We start from the raw sequence: 24,294 nt of genomic DNA, 5'->3' as shown, positions 1-24,294 counted from the left end.
GTTTCATATTTAAAAAAGAGCATCTACATTTTAAACCCTCTAATAAATATGGGTTAAAACCTTTAAGGGAGCCATAACTGCAGCTTTTACCAAATTGTGAGGTTTCAGGTTTAATTTTTTTTATTGTTGGAGCCTTTTGCAGAAGTGGTTGTTGCTGGTTGTGACAATCATTGCTTCATGTTATTACGGTAGTAAGTTTATTTGTTGCTTAGTGAAACTTGAGGAAAAGATCTGTATTTAGCCATGCACTTCAAAAACTGGGAAAATATTTTGAAAATCTGCCTCACCTGGCATTTTTTGCTTGTGATGGTCAAGAAGACACAGGTTTGGCTGATTTTTTGCATAAGGCTTCTTAATCAGAGGGATTATTGAAAACTTTCAATGCAGAGTCATTATCACTCATTCTGCGGATTATTTGTTATTTATTCTCAAAGAGATATCAGTAAATGTTATTTATGTTATTTATAATCTCTTAGAGCTAAAACCAAGCAGTTGTTAAATTCTTTCTGATATCCTTGATCTCATTTCAATCCCACATCAGGCTGTGTCTGTAGATGGAGACACCAATCTCTGTACACACTTGCATATGTTAGTGCAGACATATTTATACCAATATCTGTCTCAACAGGAACAGAGACTAAAACAAAGACACCCTCAGCTTGGAACAAAGACAACTTTGGGCTTGCTGAGTCAGAGAATGTAGATGTTCTGCACAGTTAAATTTTATGGCTCAGCTTCTCCTCCTTTGAGGAAAGAAATTATAAAATCTACATGAATTATCACACTAAAGCAGAGCGACCGTTTTCTGCAGAAATTAAATCTGGGTAATTGGTGTTGTTGCAAAAATTGAATTAAATAGTTTGGCGAGTTCAGAATTAGGTACACTGAGCCATCTTGATGTGAGTAACTATGAATAATATCTTCTTGTCTGTGAATTTGTGGCAGAGAGGCCTTGGAAAGGCACAGAGAGGGGAAGATCTGTTTGCAGTGGATTACACAGAACAGGTTCTTGGTGCTCACCAGCAGGAAAAGCCATTTGGGATTACACTTGATCCACTTGAGGGCTTTTAGAACCTTATCAATAGTGTTAAATCTACACTCTGTGCTTTTGGTCAAGTACCTTGGAAAGAACAGATATTCCATGTTTTCTGGCTCTCTACCAACCCCTCCAATTATTGTGTGTTTAGCATGTTGTATCTGGAGATACAGCATCCTTACACTGAAACTTGTTAGTTAGACATAAACCTGCCATGAAATGCATGGTAAAACCTCCAGTGAAAATACCAGGATCAGAGAGTCACCCTTTTTTTTGTTTATATATATATATATTTAAGTAATTATTCGACTTTATGGACTGACTACTGGCTTTACACAAACCAGGCACAAAGCAGACCGGGAGATGCTGCATTTGTGGTTTTTAAAACTTCTTTTCAGTGGTAGTTCGAATAGGTTTCTTACTAATACAACAGCTCAATGTAATATTTTTCAAATTGCCTATTTTTAGGTTAAAGAAAGGCTTTAATGCTATCAGTGAATCACCATGGACTGCTTTTGTTTCAAGTCAGAAGCAGTCAGATTTCTCAAGGTGTACTTAAAACTTTCTTTTGAGTATATAACATTATCCCTGGTTACTGCCAAGTAGATTTTGTGTTAGATCTCCAAACAGAGCCAAGGCAAAGGGGACCTGATTAAACAGAAATTACAGGAGGTTTTCTGTTGACTCACAGACTTGGAGTTGAGGATGGATGGTCACAGTGTGTCCTGAGTTGTTGAACTGAAGCTGTTTGCTAAAACCAGCCTTAAAATGTACCACAGTAACACCAAGTGGTAAATGAAGGAGAAGAGAGAGGTGGGAAGTCAACCTGAAAGTGCATTCGTGGGGATTTGGGTTTTCAATGTTGATATTCCTGTTGCAGGTTTCGGAATTACAGTTTTCTTGTAGGTCTGGAAATTTAACAGAACAAAGTAGGGAGCCAAAAACTTTCCCCACAAGTATTTTCACAGCCATTTGTGTCCCCATCCAGTGATCCAGACAGCAAAGAGGTCCAGGTTTAAGGTGTTAGTGGTGAGTTTGGGTCTGGATGGTCCCTTTCCAGGGGGATAAGTGGAATAAGACTTGGAGTCAGGACCTGGGGGTCAGTTGTCATCAGTCACTGCGTGTTTCTTGAGATGTGCTGACAATACAGGCTGCCTTCTCCTTTCCCACAGATTAAAGGCACTCTGACTTCGCTGAAATTCTTCATTTGATCTGAAGTCAGGCTGACTATTATCCTGAGGGTGGGTAGGATCGGCCCCGAATTTTATACCTTTTAAGCCATCCTTGCAGGTGGGTCAGGATAGAGCTGAACAGTGGTTTTGTGTTATAAATGAAGAGGAAAAATCTGACAAAGCTTCCCTCTGCCACCCTTGAACTCAGTCTGATTCACCCCTGTTCGAGTTCTGTATTCACATGTATCTGAGTTCCCAATGAGTTCTATTTTGTCTGTTTCTCCAGCAATGAATTTGAACTAAATCATCAGTAGAGTAACATTAATTATTCCCTTTTCCCCCTAAGGCTGCTGCAGTTACAGGCGTGTAGGTAACACTGTTGATCTGGTTTGTGATCATATTGTTAATTAAGGGGACAATATGAGAAAATTGTATTTACCATTCGTGACTTTGTTACATTTCTACCTATCATGTTTAATAAGTTGTAGCTACTTACAGCTGTTGCCAATTGACATCTGATGGTTAATCATTTTAGATGAGAAGTGAGGTGGACCCTTTGTTAAAACCTCCAATGAGTTTAGAGAACCAAAGTTAAAATCCTTTATTTTCAGCATAAGGCATCGCAGAGCGTTGTTACTCATGGAGGTATTAAGTGCTTCATCAGATTAAAATGTTTAAAGTTTTAAATATCCCAGATGAATGTCAGATGTTGTTGCCATCTGCCCCTGACAGAAGCACCAGCATCTGCTGAGATGCAGACCTGTGACCTCTAGATAAGTTTCTACCCACAGAAAAATATTTATCTTCCTGCTATGACCTTCCATGCACAAGACATGAGCCATGGATTTGTTTCCTAGGGAACTAGTGACTGAGGAAAATCTATAATTAGATCTGTGGGTTGCTTGCTACAAGTGGGAATTGGGTGCTAAGCAGGTTCTTAAAGTATCCAGAAGCATTAGATAGACTTCATGTAATGGAACCAAACTTAGCAAAAAAAAAAAAAAACCCACCTTCATCATGATATTTCTTTTTTTTAATATCTTCAATTAAAAAATTAAATGCTTTTGATGGAGCACTTACCTCTTTATGTTAATTTTAATTGCAAAATGTTTCCAAAAGTCAAGGGCTCAGCAGGTTGCCGGTTAAATCCAAAAGAAAAAGAGACACAACCTTCCCCAAAATTTCTTCAAATTAAACCGAGCCTTAATTTTCAAGAGGGGTTTTAGGTGAATCATTCTCATCAGCTCCATTTTTCTCACTTTCCTACCCCTATTCAGCTCCTCAGGTTGGCTCTGCAACTTCAGTGTCTTATTCTGCAATTCCAATTAATCGGCCCAGCTGGAGGTTCCCACTTAATCCAGGTCTTGATTTCTTCCTTTGCTGCTTGCATGGATCTGAAGACACTGCTGCAACAGTGGCCTTGAGTAATAAATTAAGATTTTGATCTGATTCACAAAAAAGAGTGCAGTGAAATACCTGGGGAAAGGTGCTGTAAATTGGGTCTGATCTCTTTTCTCCCACCTCCTGTACCTTTCGCTCCATGAGTGGTAATAACACATTGTGTATTCCGTCCTGTGTCCTGAAACTCTGCAATTACACACCACTGAATGTGGGAATGTTGTCTCTGCGTTTCTGCCTTTTCAGATCAGTGATAGGTTTGCAGGAAAGCACCTCTATAAACCCAAATAATCCATTTGTTTGTTTGTTTTTTAAGGGGATCTTTGGAGTTCTTCTTCATTTAATATTGTCAATCACAGTCAGATTTTTTCTAACTAAGCACAGCGTTTGAGCTACTCCATCTGGCTGTCACTCAGAAGACAGTGGTCCTTGAATTCCTTCAATTAATAGGGTTTTCTAGGTAGTAACTGAAGTGGTAATTAAAATATGGTGATTAAATGGCCAAATTAGCCAGTGAAATAACAAGACCTCCTGTGACAAGCAACACTTCCAGGTCCTTTTCCTTTGAGATCACAAAAAACTGTGCCCTCTGTGCCATCAGTAGGAAGATATTGTTTTGTCCAGAACCCTGAGCCTGCAGAAATACATTTGAAACAGACTATTAGGAACGAGAGAAGTGAAAATTATTGGTAATGAATCTCCTTGCGCTTTATAAATCAAGAGTCAAAGGAAGCTGAGAAATTACCTGCTTCCAGAGATAATGCACATCTTGATGTGCCCATTGAATTCCTTTGCTCCCATCTAGGAGCAAATGCTCTCTGTTAGCTCTTTATATTGGTTAAATCCCAAAATTAAATCCCTGCAACTTCCTCCTCGGGGGGAATTGTTGCCTCTGTGTTCGGCTGCAGTGATGGACCTCGGACCGAAGGTGCAGAAATCCAGTTTGTTCCACTCGAACACCTGCTCGTCCCACGACCAAGTGGAGCTGGATTTTGTAAACATTTATGCATAATTACGTTGAGTAGATAGTTTTTTTGGTTGAATATCAAATATCCAGTTTGTGTTGATTATTCTAAAAGGACTTTACAAATGCAACCCCTTCGCCGGGTTTTGATACGTTGTGTCATTTTCCTACATTAAGGTATGTTGTTGAAATGTTTGTCTAAGTGGAATTTGTTAACCTGGGCCAGTTTCACGCTCACAGTCGGTTTCAGTCAGTAAAATGTTATATTTGCACTGGTGTAATGAAGCAGTAGTTGGTATGGTACCTTTGATAGGATGCAGAGCCCAAGTCCAACAAAATACTCCAATAAACCCCCCTGCTTTCCAAGCAGAGGAAGTTCTATTTCCTTTGTGCGTGGAAAGTTCTGAAGGTGACACCTGATAAGAATTCCTGCAGTTTTGTCTAGTTTGTGCCATTTTCAGCCCCCAATCAGTCCTGGAAACCTGCATCAAAAATATGCTAAGGCTGTGTGCTTTGTTTCTCACATGGTTGGGCCTAAATTTGACACTTCCTGAAATGTTTTGCATGACAAAGCTCATAGTTAAGATGCTAAAACTAAGTCTTGAGGATCTGAGATAGAAAATAGACCTCAAAAATCGAGAAAACCCGAATTATGGCTTTCTTTGCTGAGTTAGGTCTGTTGTCCATATAAAATGAAATTTAAGGCTCTGACATTGCCTATGCTGTTGTAGTACATGAACACCTTGAATTGCTGAAGTTTTGTTCTGCCCTTTACTTGAATTTTGGAAATATTGTTCCTTCTTGTCTCCATCAGCTTCGCTGTTGTTGTTGGTGACATCCTGAATGTGTTTTGGTTGATGATATGATGTAGGTGATAGCCAGGCTGTTCACGTTTGTGAACATGAAAAAGTGTCACCTGAAAGGTGTCCTGTCATGTACAGAGTGTTGGGTTTGTCCCTAATTACCACGAGCAAAGGACAGAGTTGCTTAGAGAAGCTTCATAATTTCTGCTACCACGATGAGAATAAATCACCTGGATTTTCTTGGCCATCACCTGTACATGGGGTGAATCTGGAGAAAATTCTAATCAGAGAGAAAGCAAAGGTCAGATTTAATTAATGGAGATAGAGGTAATCATTTTTCTTGATAATGAATTCAGCAAATCATATGAATTCCTTTCTAGCCCTGTTCAGCTTTCAGCACTGAAGCAGTTCCTGTCGGTTGATGCTTTTGAGGAACGATGGGAGTATTTTTGCATTTGTTTTGGTTGAAAGAGTATTTGAGTCAGTGTGGAGCAGATGGAGCCTCTGACTGTAAAAAGTGATTTTCAGTATGGCAGGACAGGAAGTGTCTGTTTAAATATTTATACAATATCTGAACAGTGGGCCTAAACCATTGTTTTGCTCTTGTGAAACACAGTGATTAAAGGAAAAAAATAGTTCATCTTTAAATATTCCATGAATAAATTTGCTTCCTAGGAGGCATGGGGAAGTGGGAAACACCAAAACCAAACAACCCTACATAAAACAATAATAACCCCCCCCACACACACCAGTGAGATACTGTAACACTCTGGAATGAAAAGAACCTGGGATGTGAACCAAATATTCCTGTCTGACGGTGGGATTTGTTTTCTAATTAAAATGTGAAACTAATATGATGCATCTCCAGTTCACCTGGTGCCAAGAACTAAGAAATTGTGGAAGTGGTTGAGGCAAACGCTTTTTAAAGAATGAAGCTGGTGAAGAAGGATGGTGCTGTTTAGGACAGATTTGCTGGGGTTGCAGAACTGTGAATTCTCTCTCTGGGGGCCGTGTGGGTTTTTTGTACTTCCATTGCTCTTCCTCTCTTGAGAGCACTGATTTACTTCTGTGATAAACCCATAACAACAGGGGGATCACACTGCAGAAATGAGTTTAGCTGCAAGGGATACATAATGTCAGCTGAAAAATAGCACTTGGGAAATACGTTTTGGCCATGGTTCAGCAAAAAGCAGATCCTGTCAGCTACGAAATGCTCTGTTTGCTTGAAAGTGTCTTTTAGTTGAGCAGAATCACAGAGCCTCTGCCTTTTTGGAAAATAGAAATGCTGGTCTGTCACAGTGTTATATCTGTGGCCCTGACAAGGCTGGTGTGGATCATTTCAGTTCCTGGGACATTTGTTCTCTGACATAACCTCGAGAGGGGAAGAATGTGGGGAAGTGAGTGGCACCTGAGCCTACATCTAGGGCTGTCCCTTGGGTCCTGGGTGAGGAAATGGCTTTCAACAGTCTATTATCGTGGGATGCTCAGCTGGCATCGATTCTGTCTGTGCCATCTGCCCATGCGAAGTCAAGGCTGTTCTGAACTGTGAGATCAAAACAGGGGAAAATGTAACAGGTAGAAAGTAGAAACCTGAACAGGGTGTGACTGCCTTCTCCATAATCTCTGTGGGTGGGGGACAGGGCCTGGTGCTGCCTTCCTGATCATCCCTAAGAATGAAGAGTCTTAACATGCAACCCGTAGCCACCGTTGTGTGGCGCAGACATTTCCAGTTTTAGAATCTGCACTGAAGTTCCTCAAGCTGTGAAGAAAAAAAAAAAAAGACTTAAATAACTGTTTCTGTCAGGGCTTCAGGTAGTTGGAACTGGGGGATTTCGTTGGTGTAAACATTCCAGCAGTGATAATCTGCCCTTGTTCCACCTCAGCCAGGAAATGGGGGGAGGGAGCATTGTTCTGCAAATGCGTTGTGAACCAGGAAATTTTCCTGTGAGCAGTGTTGTGTTTATATACCAGCGTTCAGAGTATCAGTCTTGCCAGAGGAGACGTCAGACAATCCTCCTGTTTTCGTCTCTGCTCTTGTTGAAGCACCAAACCATATGGCAAATTAAGCCTGATTTTTATTAAACTTTTCATTGTGCTGAGCTTGGTGCGAACTGGGAAATGCACTTTCTTTGAACTATGGAGCCATTATGTAAGCATCTTAATTAGGAGATGTTAATGTTCTCCCCTGCATTCCTGGGAGTTTGCAGCTCCCTCTCGTGGCTAATTAAGCGGTTTTAAGAATCCAAAAATTACTCAGTGAGATGATGACAGCGGTGCCGTGGCACACGGAGCAGCTCCTGGGCTGTGCGGCAAGATCAAGCACGAGGTGCTGTGCAATAACTGGATGCACAGACGTCTCTGAGACACAGATAAAAGATAAAGGTCTGCTCAGAGTTGCACCCTGAACGTGACAGATCCCTGAAGCTTTAAAAAAAGCTGAGTGGGCACATCCAGAAAAACTTTGTTGTTCCCGCACATTAGAGATGCTGCCCCAGTGGGGTTTGAGATATGGGATATGTCAGAGCTCCAAGGAGTACAAATCTTTCAGGTACCACGTTGGGATGTCTTGCGATCCACTTCAAGGTTAAGATCTTTGCTAGATGAAATTTTCCTTCCAGTCAGGTTTTCAGGGACCGTTCTTATTCCTTCTTATTCTTATTCTTTCTTATTCTACTTCTGCCTTTCCATCTGGCAGATTTTTGATAAATTCCCTTGCAGTGCTCAACATTTGTTCTGCTTTATTTCTGTGGCTTGTTAGAGCTGGGGCATTGTGCCCATACTGCATCTTAAATTTGTCATAAAGAGGCAATATTTGATGGCTCTGGTGGAAATGGCTGTAGTGGAAACATCTCTGAGTTAGATTTTTGTGCTGGCCTGGGGCTGATTTCAGACCTTTCAAACCACTTTTCTTATACTGGATGGGAAGGTGCACTTGGCTCGGAATAAATCTCAGACATCAGGGCAGAAAAATGATCAATTCCTCTTTTTCCTAAAAAAATGAGCAATTATCACGACATTGCAAAATCTTGAGCTTAAAAAAAAAAAAACCACAAATGTTTTTAGGCTTTATGTAAAAAATACCAGACTGACCAGCAGGTAACTTTTCAGTAGGAGCCATTAAGTTTCAATCTCATCACAAAACCAGAAATCACAAAAGTGACTTCGCCCTTTTGTCACCTGCAGTGTTGTTTTGGCATCACGTACTCAAAAAATGCCCCCAAAATTTTCTTCCTTTAGAGTTTCTGAGCGTTGGAAGGAGGAATTAAAAAAAAAAAAAAAAAAAAAAAGTGAAACAGGTTTTTACTTTGAAATTTCTCCCATCCCCAAAGGGTTTGTGAATGGAAACTTTATCTCTGAAAATGCTGATTTCCTACTTCGTAACTTGTGGCAATTTTTTTCTCAATTAAAATAAAGGAATAATGATTATGGAGTTAAGTCAAAATCTCACTGGCCAGTAATCTGCAAACCAGTGTTGCTGAACCCCCAGCAATAGGGCAGCAAACATTTATTTCCTCAGGGACATTATTAAACAACCTGCATATTTATTATCTCCAAATTGGAGCAGGTCCAGATTTCTAAGGCGACTTTTTCCCTTTCCTTTTCCTGAGCTGTGATCCAGACCAGCATATAAATTTTTGACTTAATGTTTCTGCAGAAATATTAGTGGTCTGAAATTGCTGGAAACAAAAGAACATGGAACAGCAGCGGGAAGGAACGATTTGGCAAAACAGTCAGCCTTAAAGGGCCAAAATTAATTGAAAATCCTTCAGATTCTGATGCACAAATACAAATTTGCAAATCATGTAGCTTATAACCAACACTGTGTAACTCTGTAAGCTTGTAAATGCTACTGTCACTAATGTGAGAGTGACTTGAAATTGGATTTTTAGGGATTTCTTTCTTGTGGGAAATAAGGTGAGAGTGACAAGGAGTTATTTGTGTGTATACCTATATGTACAAATTTGGGAATGGACTAATTCCAGCTGTGTGACTAAGCACAGTTCTGGGCAGGATACTCAGATATTTTCCCCTTAATTTAAAATCTTGGGACAGGAGGAGTGTAAAAGCTAATAGAGGAGGGGGGGATAAAAGCAACTTGAAAATAGTCTGGTTTGTAGTGACTTCACAATGGCTCATAAAAAGGATGGACTAGTTGGGAAACCTTGTGTGATGATTCTCTGGTGTGAAGAAGGTTGTTGTGAAATAAGTGTGTTCCATGACAACCAGTACAAATGTCTCTTTTCTGTCTTTTATTTTCCTTTTTTTTTTTTTTTTGTACATTTGTGCAGTTTTATCAATTTAACTAAAAAAATGGCATTAAATGAAACGTTAAATTCTAGAGAGAGAGTGATCACAGTAGTGATGGAAGAGTAGAAACTTCAGGTAGTTAAATAGAAGACAGTAAATACAACATAGGAACTGGTTAAGGACACGAGCAGCTTTTCCAGGATTTAGCACAAGATCTGCATGACTGAAATCCTACTTTATATTACATTTTATTGGCAGGGAATACACCTCAGCATTAGGTAAAAGGCTGAATGGCTTCAGAATGATTTTAAAAGCTGCTAATATGGCCTGTCACTTGTTTTCTGCCACGCAGGTCATCAGGAGTGAAGGGACTGAGGGAGCAAAGTTTCGACTCTCTGGGAAGGGAGTGGATCAAGACCCGAGAGGGATTTTTAGGATCAATGAGGTCACTGGGGATGTGTCTGTGACCCGAACCCTTGACAGAGAAGCCATTGCCAATTACGAGGTGAGTACTCACAGCAGGAACGTCTCTGCCTCCCTGTTGCTGGTGTGTATTTTTGGTGTGTTTGCTCTTGAAAGATGTGCAGTTAAATTGAGGACTGAATTGCAGCCCCTGTGCTATAAAATTTCCATTTGTCCTCTGGAAATGGTAAATGTGTTTATTTTTACATGCAGCTGAAACCCTCCTCTGCTTTCTGAATGGAACTTCTGCCATTTATCTTCAGTAGAAATGCTGTCTGAACGTTGGGGGTGTGTTTGATTTGTGAAGGCAAAATTTTGTTTGGACAAAAGGAGATCTTTTGGGGAAGTTGCCACTGTGGTACTGCAGGGTTATACTTTATTATTGTCAAACAGTCAATGGAATGTACTGTGGAACTCCACTTTTGGTAATGGATGTCTTTATTAGAGATAAAGGAGATGCTGACAATATCAAAATGTTAGCAGATTTCTCTCAGATGTATATCGCCTGCAAAGATTCCTTTCCTTGTCAATAAATCCTGTGTTTCTCCCCACTGAATCTCTAACAAATGAGTTCTGAGATCTGCAAAATTACTGCTCCACAATGCCCTGAAATGCATCCTGTGCACAGAGGATCTGCCCGTTCATGTTCTCTATCCTGCTCTGGAAATGTGCAGTCAGATGAACTATGTCTGGCCACCTGCCTGGAGAGGGGCAGCCGAATTCCAGATGGAATTGTGTCACAGGCTGGGGGACTGATCTGCAAACCCTCTGGCAGCAGGAAGCACCTGGTGGGGCACTGGCTCTGGGGACAGCCCTGACCTCTGTTGTCTGCTGCTGAGCAGTGATCAATACTCGTACTTCCAGTGCTGTGTCCCTCCTCCTTTGGGAGAGTGTGCCAGTCAGATGACTAGTCATCCTTCCTCAAACAGCACTGCTAAAATTTACCATATGTTGGTTTTCAACACTTAAACATCTACTTCTTCAGTGGGTCTGCAGTGAAATGTATGTTAACCACTCACACAGGGTTTATGGGAGATGCTGACGTCCTTCTGCAGGGAAAACATTGCAGTTTCTCTTTTTAACACTGTTCCTCGTCTTCATTTACCAGCTGTTTCTTATTTTATCAGTAGCTTCCCACTTTAATGTGTTTGCTACAAACCTTGAATATTTTTTTGCTGGAAAACCAGAGTGGAGAAGTTGTGCAGGAGAACCCTCAGCTTGACTACCCTGTCTCCGAATCCAGCCCATTGTTTCCCAGTACAGATGTGTCAGGGAGGCAGCAGGATTTTCTCCCTGCATTCCTTGGTACACTGACAGGTGAATAACCTAAAAAACCTCTCTCTCAGAAAGTGTTTTCTGGTGTTGTTTGAGCTTCTCCCTGCCCAATATTGATGTTGTGAGAGAAATTTCAAAGCAAAAGGCAAACGAGGAAAGAATAGATCACTGCGAAAAAATACAAGTCATCATGCTATCAAGTGTATAAACAGCGATGATTATAATATAAAATAATATATAATATAAAAAGTATTTTATAAATACTCTAAAAGGATGAAATCTGAATCCTTCAGCTCCACAGAGGGAAGCTGTGCCTGAGCACTGATTTACTCCCTGTGCTTAGTGCATATGTACTCCAGGACTGGGAATTTAAAAATGTTAATAGGGCACAAAGTAGAGCTTTGCTGATCATATATTTCATAGAACTTTGCAGATTTTACCTCCTCAAAATGTTTTAAATTAGTTGAAAATATTTAATTGCTTATAAAAGTTTGGTTTTTCTTTCTCCTGGAGACTTTAGGTGGATTTTCTAGTCTGAATCAATGAGGTACACACCATCCAAAAGCTGCCAATAAGCTGTGCAATTCAGGGTTCACTTCAGCCCCACAGTCCTTCCTGATTCCAGCAGAGGAGAAACAGTGACTTTTCAGTTCTGTCTTTGAGCAAAATAAATCAAATGCTTGTATAAAGAGCTGTGATAACAGGGCTGAAGGATTCCGCTGAAGCTGGAAGGCTACTTGTGTTCAGTGTTGATAAAACACCAGTGAATTGGGAAACAAAGGGTCAAATAGAGGGCCAGTGAAAGTAGAGCTCTGAAAACCGGTGATTGTGGGGTAATCTGTTAATTAAAAGCCCTGAGCTCATTTTCAAAAGCTGACATTTACCTGGATGATGTATTTGTAGGCAGAATGCCTTGATGCAAGTAAAAGCAGGAAGAGTTGCATGGATTGATTACTATGGCCAAGGTGACAAAGTTGCTTGGTTAAACTAAGTGTTCTTTACTCGGAGTTTGTTAGGTACAGGAGAATTTGGAACAATATTTCGTTGAGTTTTTACTGAGGTGCATGAGATTTTGGGTTAGGCATTCCTTGAGTGCAGGGCAAACCCAGCTCTGTAACCTCTTCAGCATCAGAGCCAAAGTGCCACTGGGATGTTCCAATCTCAAGATTTTAAAGGGGGTTGCCACTTTTGATTGGCTTTTTCATAACTGCTTGCCAAGTGTAAATATGTGTGGAAGAGAAATAATCCCAAAGTGATCCTCTGCAAGCATGAAAGGAAGCAGCTTGATAAAACTGTTCAGTGACAGTGTGCAAATTAAAGCTGTGACCAAATTTACCTAGGCAATTTGAACCGCTAATGAAGAGTTAGTTTTAATTATTTTTTTAAGTAAAGAGCCTTATTTGCTTTAGAAAATACTTAACAAGCAGAGGTGTGAAATCAGCTCTCAGCTCTTTTTATAATGACAGATCACACTTCTGTTAAAGGATGCCTTGCAACTGGTGGTGACAGACTGAGATATTTAGAAAACTTATGTTAACAGGACCGAAAAAGCAAATTGGGAGTGTGTAGTTCTGCGTGGTATTGTTCCTGTAAATCGGGTGGCAAATGGATTGAGAAGAGGCGGAAGATTTCAGGCCTATCAACAGCAACCAACAGGGTAGGTGTCCAATGGACTCCATTTCTGTGTTGGATTTGCAACAGATGATGGAAATACCTCACAGTGAGGAGGAAAACCAGCTTGGTCAGGTGCTGAGGAGTGTTTTTTGAGCCAGATGTGGAAGTGCTTCAGTGCATTTTTGCAGCTCCCGAAAGCGTTCCTGTAGCAAAGCCCCAGGCGGGAACAGCTGTAATTTATGGTGAGCAGGAGAAGGGATCTGTCCTGTGTGTGAGTCTGGTTTAGTGCAGCCACATCCTTTCCAGAGTGATTTATCACACCCTGACACTGAATCCCTGCAATGTGCAGGGTGCAGATCCGTGGACAGCACACAAACATGCTGCTCTTTCCCAAGGAAAACCACGGGTTTGCCTCTGACTTCAAGGCTGGTCTGAAATGTGGTTTAATCTTGGGTTTTCTGCCCTGGCTGGTTGGTCTGAAGTGCCCTGATCTGCTGTGTCCTGGCCTGAAACCTGATGGGGAATGTCATCTCCCACTAATATCCCCCCAAAAAAGAAGCCACTCTTTCAAGGGAGGAGGAATAATTTGGTCTTGTAGGGATGTAAATTTTAGTAAAATGTGCTTGATTTAATTGCAGCATTGATACACAGAGCAAACCTGTTAAAATACTGATGCTCTCAAACTGCATCTGTTCCATCAAAAAAGCTTGCAGTAATGGCAAGAGTGCAATGTTTCAGAGAGGAATCCTGACTATTTAGCAAGGGGAGAAGAAAGAATCACTGGACAAAACCAGGTACTGTTTGTTAAAGATAATTAATATTTCTTATTTTTTTCCCATTATGAAATGAAAAAATTGAGTATTAACAGAGCAAACACCATCAAACCTGGAAGCAGAAACAAACCCAGCAGAAGCAAAGGTCTAAATCCTTCAATGAGATCTCTGTGGGCCACCCCATGAATTCATGGGGAACTTTCTGGCATTGCTTGTTTCCCAAGGTCAAATCCAAGGTGATCACCATCACTGAGTGCATAAATCTGACTTGTGAGCACATAAATTTTAAGTGGAGTCCCATTTCTTAAAAGTACAATTTAAATAATTGCTTGCACAGCCGGGATATAAATGGGATTTCCAACTACTGGAAATCTCTCTTTTTCTCCCAAGGTTGGACAAAAAGAAAACCTGACGGGAAACCAAGTTAAAATTCATGTTATTCTTATGTATATTCTCCCATTTTGCCTTGAGGGGAATAAAATATTGTATATAAACTCTCTAATTTACCATTTTTCCTGGAAACAGTCTATTCAATACATACTGTATGTTATCCAATACATCTCAGCGTTATGAGATATCAGCAGGGTACTGTGATTCCTCTCAGAAGCCGGTACTGTCCTCACATCATTTCTGTGGAAAACATGCACAAGTCAACAGTTGGTTTTGTTGGAGGGCATTTGCTTTGCTCTTGGTTCTGGCTGCTTGCACGGCTGTGACGTTCCTGCTGTTCAACAGCGCTGTGGTGTCATCTGGAGGAGGAGCAGAGCCAAGGGAAAAACCAGAAGGGTTTGTTCGTAACCTGTAACTGGCAAGGCAAGGCAGTGGGCTGGGATTTCCACCCTGAAAATAGCACAGACTCCAAACATCAGGAGGAATTAGCATTTCCTTAGTGAAGAGCGGGAAGTGGAAATGCACAGCAGTAAGAACGAAAGAAAAATTTGAGTTTACTGAGGCAGTGACGAATGACACAAAATTTGGGTTTGTGGCTGTTTAGTTTTTGTTTGGTTTTGTTTTTTTGTTTGTTTGTTTGTTAATTATTATTATTTTCTAATAGAACACCACTCCTGGAAAGAATAATGATGAGTTCAGTAAAACAAGCTGAGATTAATAACATTTTTTTGCCATATTATGGTAATAGCCTGCGAACCCCCTTTTATTAGTGCATATTAATTGCATTATAAGGCATTTAAATGCCATCATGATCAGTTGGTTTGTTTCTTTTCCTTGTCTGTTCCTGTTATTGCGGGAATATCTTGCTGAGGGCTCACTGGTCCAGGTGCAACATCAATATCTGGGAGACATTTTGCCCTTTCCCCAGACCTGGAGTGTTCCTGCAGTGAAAGGAAGGAGTTTTGCCTTGCAATCCTTGGGATTCTTCCCAGCTCTGCGTGGTGATGGACGTGGCAGCAGCTCCCAGGGATTGCTGTTGGATTGGGCCTCTCTAGAAAGGGCAGGGCAGGTCTGAGTGGAGGGAAAGATCAAGTGAGCTCCCACAGCTGAGGTTGTACTACCTGTTACCTTGCGGGCTCCAGCTCTGTGCAATTTTTTTTCACGTTTTATCAGGTTTTTTTGAGTGCTCTGTACTCAGATGGGCCCGATTGCACTCGTGCATAAAAGGTGCAGGTTAAAAGTTTACAGGAAAAATGGGAACATTTTTTTTTGGACTTGGTTTAGAAACCTTTTTCTGCTCCTAAACCTTTCTTGAACCTATTTTGATATATTGGCATTTTGCAAACTAACCACAGATCAGACAGGAACTCTTAATCTGGTCTTTAAGATTGGTCCTGATTCACCTCTTATTAGGTGTGTATTTTTGTTTGTTTGCTTTTCTGAAGAATGCACAAGCTCTGGGCTTCCAGATTCTTGTGCTAACTGTGCAAAAATGTTGTAGTAGGTGTTCTGACTTATCCTGTGACTCAAGTCAAAGCCTTGAAGGTCTGGCCTTGCTATTTTGCAACACTACTTTGAGCTTTTCCAGCCCATGGTTAACGATGGACATTCAGAATGTAACATAGATATTTTCTGAAGTTTGGTTGCTCAAATTTCCATATATCTCGTTCCTCCCAATACAGAAAGAATTCTGTCTTATTTACATATTTGGTAAAAAATCAGAATCTTCATGTTCTAATTGCTGGGAAGACCTTGATTTCTAGGGCTACTTGTTGATCTCAGAACTGTGGGTCCATGAGAAGCTATAGCTTGTGTTTCTAAAGAAGGCAAGTATGGATTGTAATGGGTTCTTTTTTTTTTTTTTTTTTTTTTTTTTTTTTTTTTTTAAGGACTGAAGCAATGAATTAATTATATCTTTCTGTCAATAGTTTCCTGTCTGCACTTGGAGCACCTGCTGTCTCCTGCCTGACCTCTTGTTCTGTTATGTACCTGAGGAAAACCATAAGACCTGTCTTACCCTTCCCTGCAATCTTCCTTTCATTTTCCACCTTCTTGCATCTTTTATCCCCTCTCACTTTTACCTTCTCTCCATAACCCTTTCAGTTTCCCTGTCTTTCTTGATGTTTTATGTCGTTCACTCACACTCTCTGCCTTCCCTTATTCACACACACTGCCCTGATTCCTGCTCTCTGTAAATAACCTTTGCAGGGCTGCACACAATCCTCATCTGAGCATAAATTTATTTGGTTATTGGGTAGAACCTCTGCACTGTCTCTGCCAAAGCTGTGCTGCTTTAGCCATTCCAGTCAGGTGTGTTCATAAATACCCAAAGTTCTGCCAGCACTGGAATTGTGGTCTCCTCAAAACTGAGCTGTACCAGAGCACCTGATACAATACTTAGTTCTATGGATTCAGAAGAATGACTTTGATGCTTGATCTCTATAAAATTATTGTAGGATAATAGGCTGTAATTTTAAAGCTGTGTCTGCACGTGTTTGTGGTGAAACCACTAGACAGGTTTGGAATTTTGATGCAGAGGTGAATTTCAGTTGATGTGGAGTGGGGAGACACTTTTTCAAATTATGTGAAAAGAATCTGTATAAAATTTATAAACAGGGACGTTTCAGTCAGTTTGTGGATTCTGTACTCCATTCTGCAAGTTACTGTAACATCATTCAAGGGAATTAGGCTACAACAGATCTCTTAATTTAGATATCATTGTCCAGTTGCATGTGCAGTTCTCTTCAAAATCCAATCTTTTTGTACCTGTTCTTTCTTGCATTGAGCTTTAGGAGCCCAAAATATGATGCAGTAGTTTCACAGGACCCCTAATGTGACATGTTCATTGTTATATATTTTTTCCACGTCTGTAAGAGGCTTTGAGGGAAAATGACATTATGGACCATGAGGTCTGCACTACTGAAATGATGCTAAAATTACAATATTCTAAAAGAAGAAATTAGGAACTGGACCCTACAGTTCTGACTCACAACATGTATCAAGATTGGTATAATTTTTATACCAGTCCATTAAAAAAATGCAGTTGCACATCAGTCTGTTACATGTGTATGTGCTCAGTTTGCTTTTCTTCTGTACTTTGATTAAATACCTACAGATATGTCTAAAATATATGTCAGTGCAGAAAACAAATGCATGAACTCATGAACATTACCACATCCTCATGGATTTATATACAACTACCTCATCCATTCCCCTCAAATCTCACTTCTGTTGCAGTTAAATGGAAATCTTCCTGTGCTTGACAGCATGAAATCCCCACCACACTGTCATTATTTCTTAATTGCAGCATTTCTGGGTTATTTGTGGTGATTGAATCTTAAGGATCCCACTGTCAGCATCTGCCCCAAGAGTTTAAAACACGTCAGAGCCCTAAAACTTGCACGAGAGTTTGAGTGATGCGCTGAGTTCCTTCCTTACCTGGCTTCTGGGTGGGTACTTTTAGACCCACATCATCTGAACTCTGGAATTCTTTTTGGCAGTTGTGTATTTAATTCTTTAAACTCGATAGGTGGACCTTCAGAAAAACCAATAACTTATGAAACTCAAAAATGGGAGAGTTGGCAACACTGCACATTGTAAGCAGAGCAGTGAGAATATCCCTTCTTCTCTCCCTTAGTCACTTGTGGTAGAAACATTGATGGAAACACTGATGGAAACAGGTGATTCCTCTGGGTTTGCATTTTTCTTTCTTAAGATCCATGCATGAGAGTAAATGAGTGAGAGAGGTTTAGAGGACTAAAGTTATAAATATTTAGAGAGCACTCTGTGAAGAGACTTCTAATATGGAAATTTTACTTGGCATCATTTTACTGCAGTGTAAATGATAAAAGTCTTGCTGTATTTATCCTGGTTTACTCAGGTCATTACTAATTATTTCTTAATTAGACAAATTCCTTAAAACTAAGCTGTATTTATGTGAATGTATCGATTTAATTTTTTTAGTAGCTCATTAGCAAGAGATGTGACTTCAGTTTAGGAATTTTCAGCAGATAATTTGCTCATCTCAGTTCATGTAAAACACCATATGTTTAGACTCACATGATGGATCTTCTTCTGAGGGGTTTTTCAGTTTTGCTGCAGAGTACAGAACAGGTCTCAGTAGGGAGTGGCAAAACTTATTTTGTGCAGGGGTGTGTGGCTGAAAGTCTGCAAGGACAGACACATTAATGGAATCCTGATCCTTTGAGGCTTCCCCATTGGGGCATTTCTTCTCTGAGAGCATTTCTATCATCTTCAAAACATTTTATCCAAATCTGTTAGTCTGCTGGCAGCAGGAGCCCGGGCTGGTAAATGTTCTGCTTCCAACTCTGCCGAAGTGCAGCTCTAAAATACGGAACATCAAACATTCCAGTGGGAACTGAAGGCTTCTGAGTGGGAAAGAGGGGTGAAATATTGGGGAAGGTGCTCTGGAGCCAGAAAACATCTCCTTGAACTGGTTATATGCATGGAAGGATTGCAGAAATACAAGATATTTCCACTAGTTTTGCTGCTAACAAGCGTGATATGGTGTACCTGCCATGCAGTTGTGTGTGCAGTTTAAATTTGCAAACCAGAGAGCTCCTTCATCTCTGCAGAATCCTCCACAACCTCTGCTCTTGACATTATTCCTAATGTTTATTTTACATACCGGTAATTCAGATATCTGAATGCAATGCATTGAAAATACCTATTATCTATTTAAGGCTCTGCTATTGTAGATATCTCTTAAATGTATTATGTACCCATAATACCCAGGTGATCTGCATTCATAGACAGATTTTATTCGTGGATGGGAACAAATAAAACAATGTGTTGCCGTTATATTTCCTTTAGATTTAGAAGATTTAATAGAATTAAATAACAGGATTATGGTTTACTATTTAGGAACTACTGAGAGGGAGGAAAATCATGACAGTTTTAAACCACCAATTTTTCTTGTTGTCTAAAACAACCTGTAAAAAACTTCCATTTTTCCCTCACTGCTGAGAAAACATAGAGGAGAGGCCGAAAAACAGGTAAAGAACCTGTTCTAAAAATAACATGTATTTTCTAAACGCTGTGAAACTTCATTGTATCTTATGTTTACCCCTCTAAAGAGGAAAGAAAACCAAAGGTGCCACTCGTCACTCAGCTCTGCAGAACACAGGCCTGGCACCCCGGCAGTGGGAGACTGCAGCTGAGTTTGTGCCCTTTGATCCATTAACCAGGGGTTAATTTGGAGAGCACACTGCACTTTGTCAGGTTTTACACCGCAAAATTAACAGTCCCTCTTAATTTGAAGGCACTCACCCTCTAATGACAGGGATCTTCAGTTCCTGTTAGGCCTGTTTGCAATTGATTTGTGCAATGCATTTATTAAAGGAAGTGCTTGAAAGGGATGGAGGTGGTGGAGGACATGCATTTAATTTCCCTCCACTCCTTTCCTGGGAGCTTTGATCAATGCTGTGCTTGCTGCCTCTGCCACATGCTTTGAACTTGGAGGGGCAAGAGTATAAATAATTTCCCATGTCGATCCCTGACTGATCTGCCAGGGCTGATACACGAAAAGCGAGTTGTCTCCTAAATTCTAGCAGTGGGATTAGGGAATTGATTAGTTGAATTCTGAATGAAAATTGCAATTAAAGGCAAAATTGTATCTCTTAGAAAGGCTTCAAGTCATTTGACCAAAGTGTAGCAATCAGGTTACAGGCTTTTGACAAAGGTTGGCATTAAGAATAAAACCTGTTTTCAATAACCTTTTATTTTTTTTCTGTTCATAAATCAAACTCTTAAATTAGTCGCAATTACCAAACCAAAAAGATGTGATGCATTTTTTGCAGTTTTTCAGCTTGAGGAGGTAATTCCATTGATTTTTGAAAATACTGAAGAAGTGATTCAGTGAACATAATTGCAAACAAATGCCATCAGTAGCATACAATGATTTTTTCCCAATAGATTCTGCTCAAAGTATTAATAATGACAATATGGGCAGTGTATATTCAATTGCAATTAGTATTTACAATGTATTGATACACACTTTGCTATAACAGACCCAGGACACACTTCAAGCCTGCACTTTTGCATTTGTGAGTTAAGCAGAAGCTTCCCTGATGACAGATAAAATGTCAAGAATTTTATGAGCATATTTATCCCTTATACTGGCAGTATTTTGCTGCCCTCTTATAAGGATTGCCCCTTTCTTCCCTCGTTTTGTCCTGGGATTTATTAGAAGATTCATAAATGTTGTAGAATCGTAGAATAAGCTGAGCTGGGAGGGACTCACAAGGATCATCCAGTCCAACTCCTGCTCTTTCACAGGACCCCCCAACAATCCCACCCTGTCCCTGAGAGAGTTGTCCAAACTCTCCTTGAGCTCTGGCAGCCTTGGGGCTGTGACCACTGCCCTGGGGAGCCTGTTCAGTGCCAACCACCCTCTGGGTGAAAAAAACCCATGTTTTTCTGAACCAATTGTCATCATTTATTCCGTCTCCCTCGTCCAACCTTCTCAGCCTGTGTCTGTGATTGTCTGATGTTATTGGAGATGGCCACAAAACACAACTTTTTGATCTCAGCAGGTCTTGAAAAATACACAGATTTTTGTCACCCTGTGAGCACCCAGAGCACATTCTAATCCCCACAGAAGTAGTGATTTAGTAAATGCTGCTCCCCATACAGCATCAGCAGTGACTCAACCTGCAGCAATGCTGAAGGATCCTTTGCTCCTGCTGAGCTGATCGTTTTGGTTAAGTGAGAGGCAAATGTGCTGGGATGAGCTACTCAGGTTTAATTTTTGCCATTCAGCACCATAAATTATAGTATTTTATGTCGAATGTAAAAGGTATGATTTGAGCCAATTATGCATTCTGCTCCCAATCCCCAAACTTTTCACAAGCATATAATTATGGGAAGTCATTTCCACCAGGTCAATTCTCTTTTATCTGTTCACAGGGAACACCAGGACATGTGTATGAAGCTTATAAGCATCATTTTTAAGCCAGACTTATTAAAGCTAGTTATTAATGAAAATGTTTTCCTTTTCATAGCACAACACTTGATCCTGTGTGAGCAGCATAGAGAATTCTGCACAGGCTCTTTGCTTTGCCCTAAACAGGAGGGAAATGCAGGAGTCAGGATGGTAGGAAAAGAAGCCAGAGGTTTGATATAATTTGGATATGAAATGTATCACTCAAAAAAGCCCCCAAACCGACCACCAAATCTCTCAGCATTTATGTTACTCTACTGGCCATTGATTTTATTTAGTGTTAGATTGCTAGGTATAAAAACCTCTTAAAACAAGATTTAACTCTTTAAAAGCCGTGGTGGATAACCTTCCAATTTTCTGTATTTTATAGGACTTCGTGTCATTTTTTTGCTACAGATTTTTTAGGGTTAAATAAGGAGGAAAGTAAATGCTCATTTTATGTCTGTGAAGCCAGTGTTTCAGTTTCACTTGTCTGTTGTGTTAGATCTGCTTGTAACTTTTTTTCTAACAGTTGTTAGGGAATTCAGAGGAGTTAAATAACCATTTTCCTCAAGGTGTTAGGATCAGTTTTCTCTCGTTATTTATGCTGTCACCTTAATCTCACAGATTGGCTGCTGAAAGTTGAGAACCAGTGCAGTTTTAGTAGCAGTAAATGTTGATTTACTCTCTGACTGATGCCAAGTGGTGGAAGTCACACACACATTGCTGAGCACGGGTGAGGTTGGCAGTGAAGTGAGGGGTGGTTTTTCCTTGATATCGCCCTTTGGGGCAGCATAATTGTGTCAGCAATCCCAAACAGAGCCGAGACTAATGGTTGTTTGACTGCATCCCATTGAGACTATAATGCAATAAACCAAACCCCAATAATTTCAGTAGGACTGTTCACGAGACAGAGTTGAACTTTCAACATGTAAAAGGTCAGAAAAAATAGAGATTTCGAACTGAACTCTGCTAAAAAGAAACAATTCATTGCATTAAGTGTGGTGTTTGCTAATAGATGATTTCTTTTTCTACACATGTAATGGTGGTTTTTATTGTATAATAATTATCATTGTTGACGAGAATTTGAGAAGTGAACGTAAAATTTGGGATTTAAAAAACTGGCTGTACAAATTTTTCAGGGCTTTTCTATATGGGAATGATTACAGGATGTACAGTGCAGTAAAGAATTTGGCTGGGTGCATTTGAAATCTGCGTAGCTCTGACAAGCACAGTTGTTCAGGAAACGAAGTTCTGGTGTTATGTCTCAAACACACACAACACACGAGGTGCCAGGTCCAATTAACAGCCTGATGGTGGTAAATCCATTATCCTTGGAAAGAGAGTCCACCACCAGGAGACATTAATTCAATGTGACACCAACTGGGGTGTTTATATACAGCTAATTGCAATGTCAGACGTTCTGCCTTAATTGAGTTTAATTGTGGCAAAATTGGAGTTAATTAAAAGGTAATGGTATGGAGCACATCATGTTATTATAAACTCTTGGTACATGTTTCATATCCGTATTACTGTTGTTGAAATGGTGCTTTCAATTACTGTGCCTTGTATTGGCACTTTGGAAATGGGCTGTAATTGTTTTCACATCGTTGAGAGTTGTTGTTGTTGTTCTGAGTGGGCAGGGGTGGAAATGTGCTTATTTTTAAAAAGCTTGACAAACTTTAGGTTGGTTCGTTATGTCCCGATGTAAACGTCACATGTGATGTTCCCAACCACCTTGCTAAGGTTGACTTTACCAAGAGGGTTTGTGAAAATAGGAGAAGAAAATTCTGGTTCCCCTCAAGAGAAGGATGCTATTTTTGGCATTGTCCATCATACTTCTGTAAGGAAATCTCAGTTTCCTCATCTTGAGTCAATCCATATTTTCCTAATTGTGTTTTATCTCTGGGTGCTCCCTGAGCGTCTCTGCTGAATCTCCTGTCTGTCACTTCCTTCTGTCTCTGCACCCTTTGTTTGCTCCTGTTATATATTATATATATTCCAATTATATATTCACTGACAGCTCCATCTCCATCCTGACCTCTCTCTTGATGAAGTTTTATATCAAAACCTTTCTGCTTGACATGTGCTCCCAGATGTCTTACTGCCAATTCCGAATTAGTCCTTGCATCTTCCCTGTCAATCCAGGCAACCCAACCCTCCTGCTGTCAATCAACCCAACACTGCCTTGATTTTCTTGCTTTCCTCCTGTAGCTTTTTCCTTCATGTGCTTGTTTAGAGCTGTCCAAATACAGCAGCAGTGATGTGAAATGCTCATTCCATGTGCAAACCTGGTTAGTACAAGGCAGGTAAATGGCGTTCTGAATATACAGATGAACAAACAGTGCTGTGTTTGAAGCAGCTCCTTGTGTGGAGAAAGTGATGCAGTAAAATTACTGATTTTCATCAGTTTTAAATGGGCCTGTACTTGCTTCCATTATCTGTTGTGGGCCAGCAGTTTCCTCAGCCCTTCATTCTGTGAAGCTCAATAGCCTGGAAAAGGCAGAATGTTTCAGTAACAGATAGCACAGCCACTTAAATCTATTCCAATGAGAGGAAATCTGGCTCTGGAGCTGCCTAGCAGAATTTTTTTTTCTTCTGAGATATTTTTCATTATCTTTTCGCTAAAGCAAACTGTTGTCCCAGTGGAAATTAATTAACACGATATCAGAAATTTTAATATTCAGAAACCACCAGTGAGATATACTACTGTTTCTTTAGACACAATCACACAGCAGGGCAGTAATCTAAAATAAGCAACAGGGAAAAAGAAAACCTGTAAGAAATATATTTGCCAGTTATCCTAAAGCTGAGGATCCTTTCATTGCTTAACACTAAAAACTCACCCAAAGAAGTGAGCAAAGACCAAGGTAAAAAAGCTGCCATAGCTCAAAAAGTACCATGAGGTTCTTCCTGAGGACTGAAGTAGGTGGGGAGTAGATCTGTATTCAAATCTTTTTGTTTAATTTATGTCAAGCAGCAGATCTGGGTTTCTTTATTTAAAAAGAGACGTTTTACTGAGTTGCAGGTGCATCTAATAAGACTCCTTTTGTCCTTGTATCTTCTGTACGTTCCACTCTAACAAAAGTAGGGCAGTTCTACTTCAAACCTCCAGATGATGCTGGGTCCAACAAGTGGGGTAGTGAAACAACTGCCCTTCTTTGTAGAGTGAGTTGATGTCTACTTGGTAATAGATATATTTTTAAAAGCCTTCTACAT

At 40.1% G+C, this 24,294-nt stretch overlaps 1 protein-coding gene across 2 annotated transcripts in view; it reads left to right on the top strand.

Moving 5' to 3' along the window:
* Window positions 1–24,294, top strand: part of CDH13 (cadherin 13) — a 423,595-nt gene that overhangs the window by 192,115 nt on the left and 207,186 nt on the right. For both annotated transcript variants that reach the window (XM_027890905.1, XM_027890897.1), the window contains exon 5: window positions 9,974–10,126. In XM_027890905.1, coding sequence (XP_027746706.1) covers window positions 9,974–10,126 — 153 coding nt within the window. The remainder of the gene's footprint in view (window positions 1–9,973; window positions 10,127–24,294) is intronic.

The sequence above is a fragment of the Empidonax traillii genome, unplaced genomic scaffold, assembly GCF_003031625.1.
Source record: "Empidonax traillii isolate 1590-97213 ecotype Southwest subspecies unplaced genomic scaffold, ASM303162v1 scaffold13:size3042203, whole genome shotgun sequence".
Lineage (NCBI taxonomy): Eukaryota > Metazoa > Chordata > Aves > Passeriformes > Tyrannidae > Empidonax > Empidonax traillii.
The sequence above is the reverse complement of the archived record's forward strand: the minus strand, read 5'-3'. Positions and strand labels throughout refer to the sequence as shown.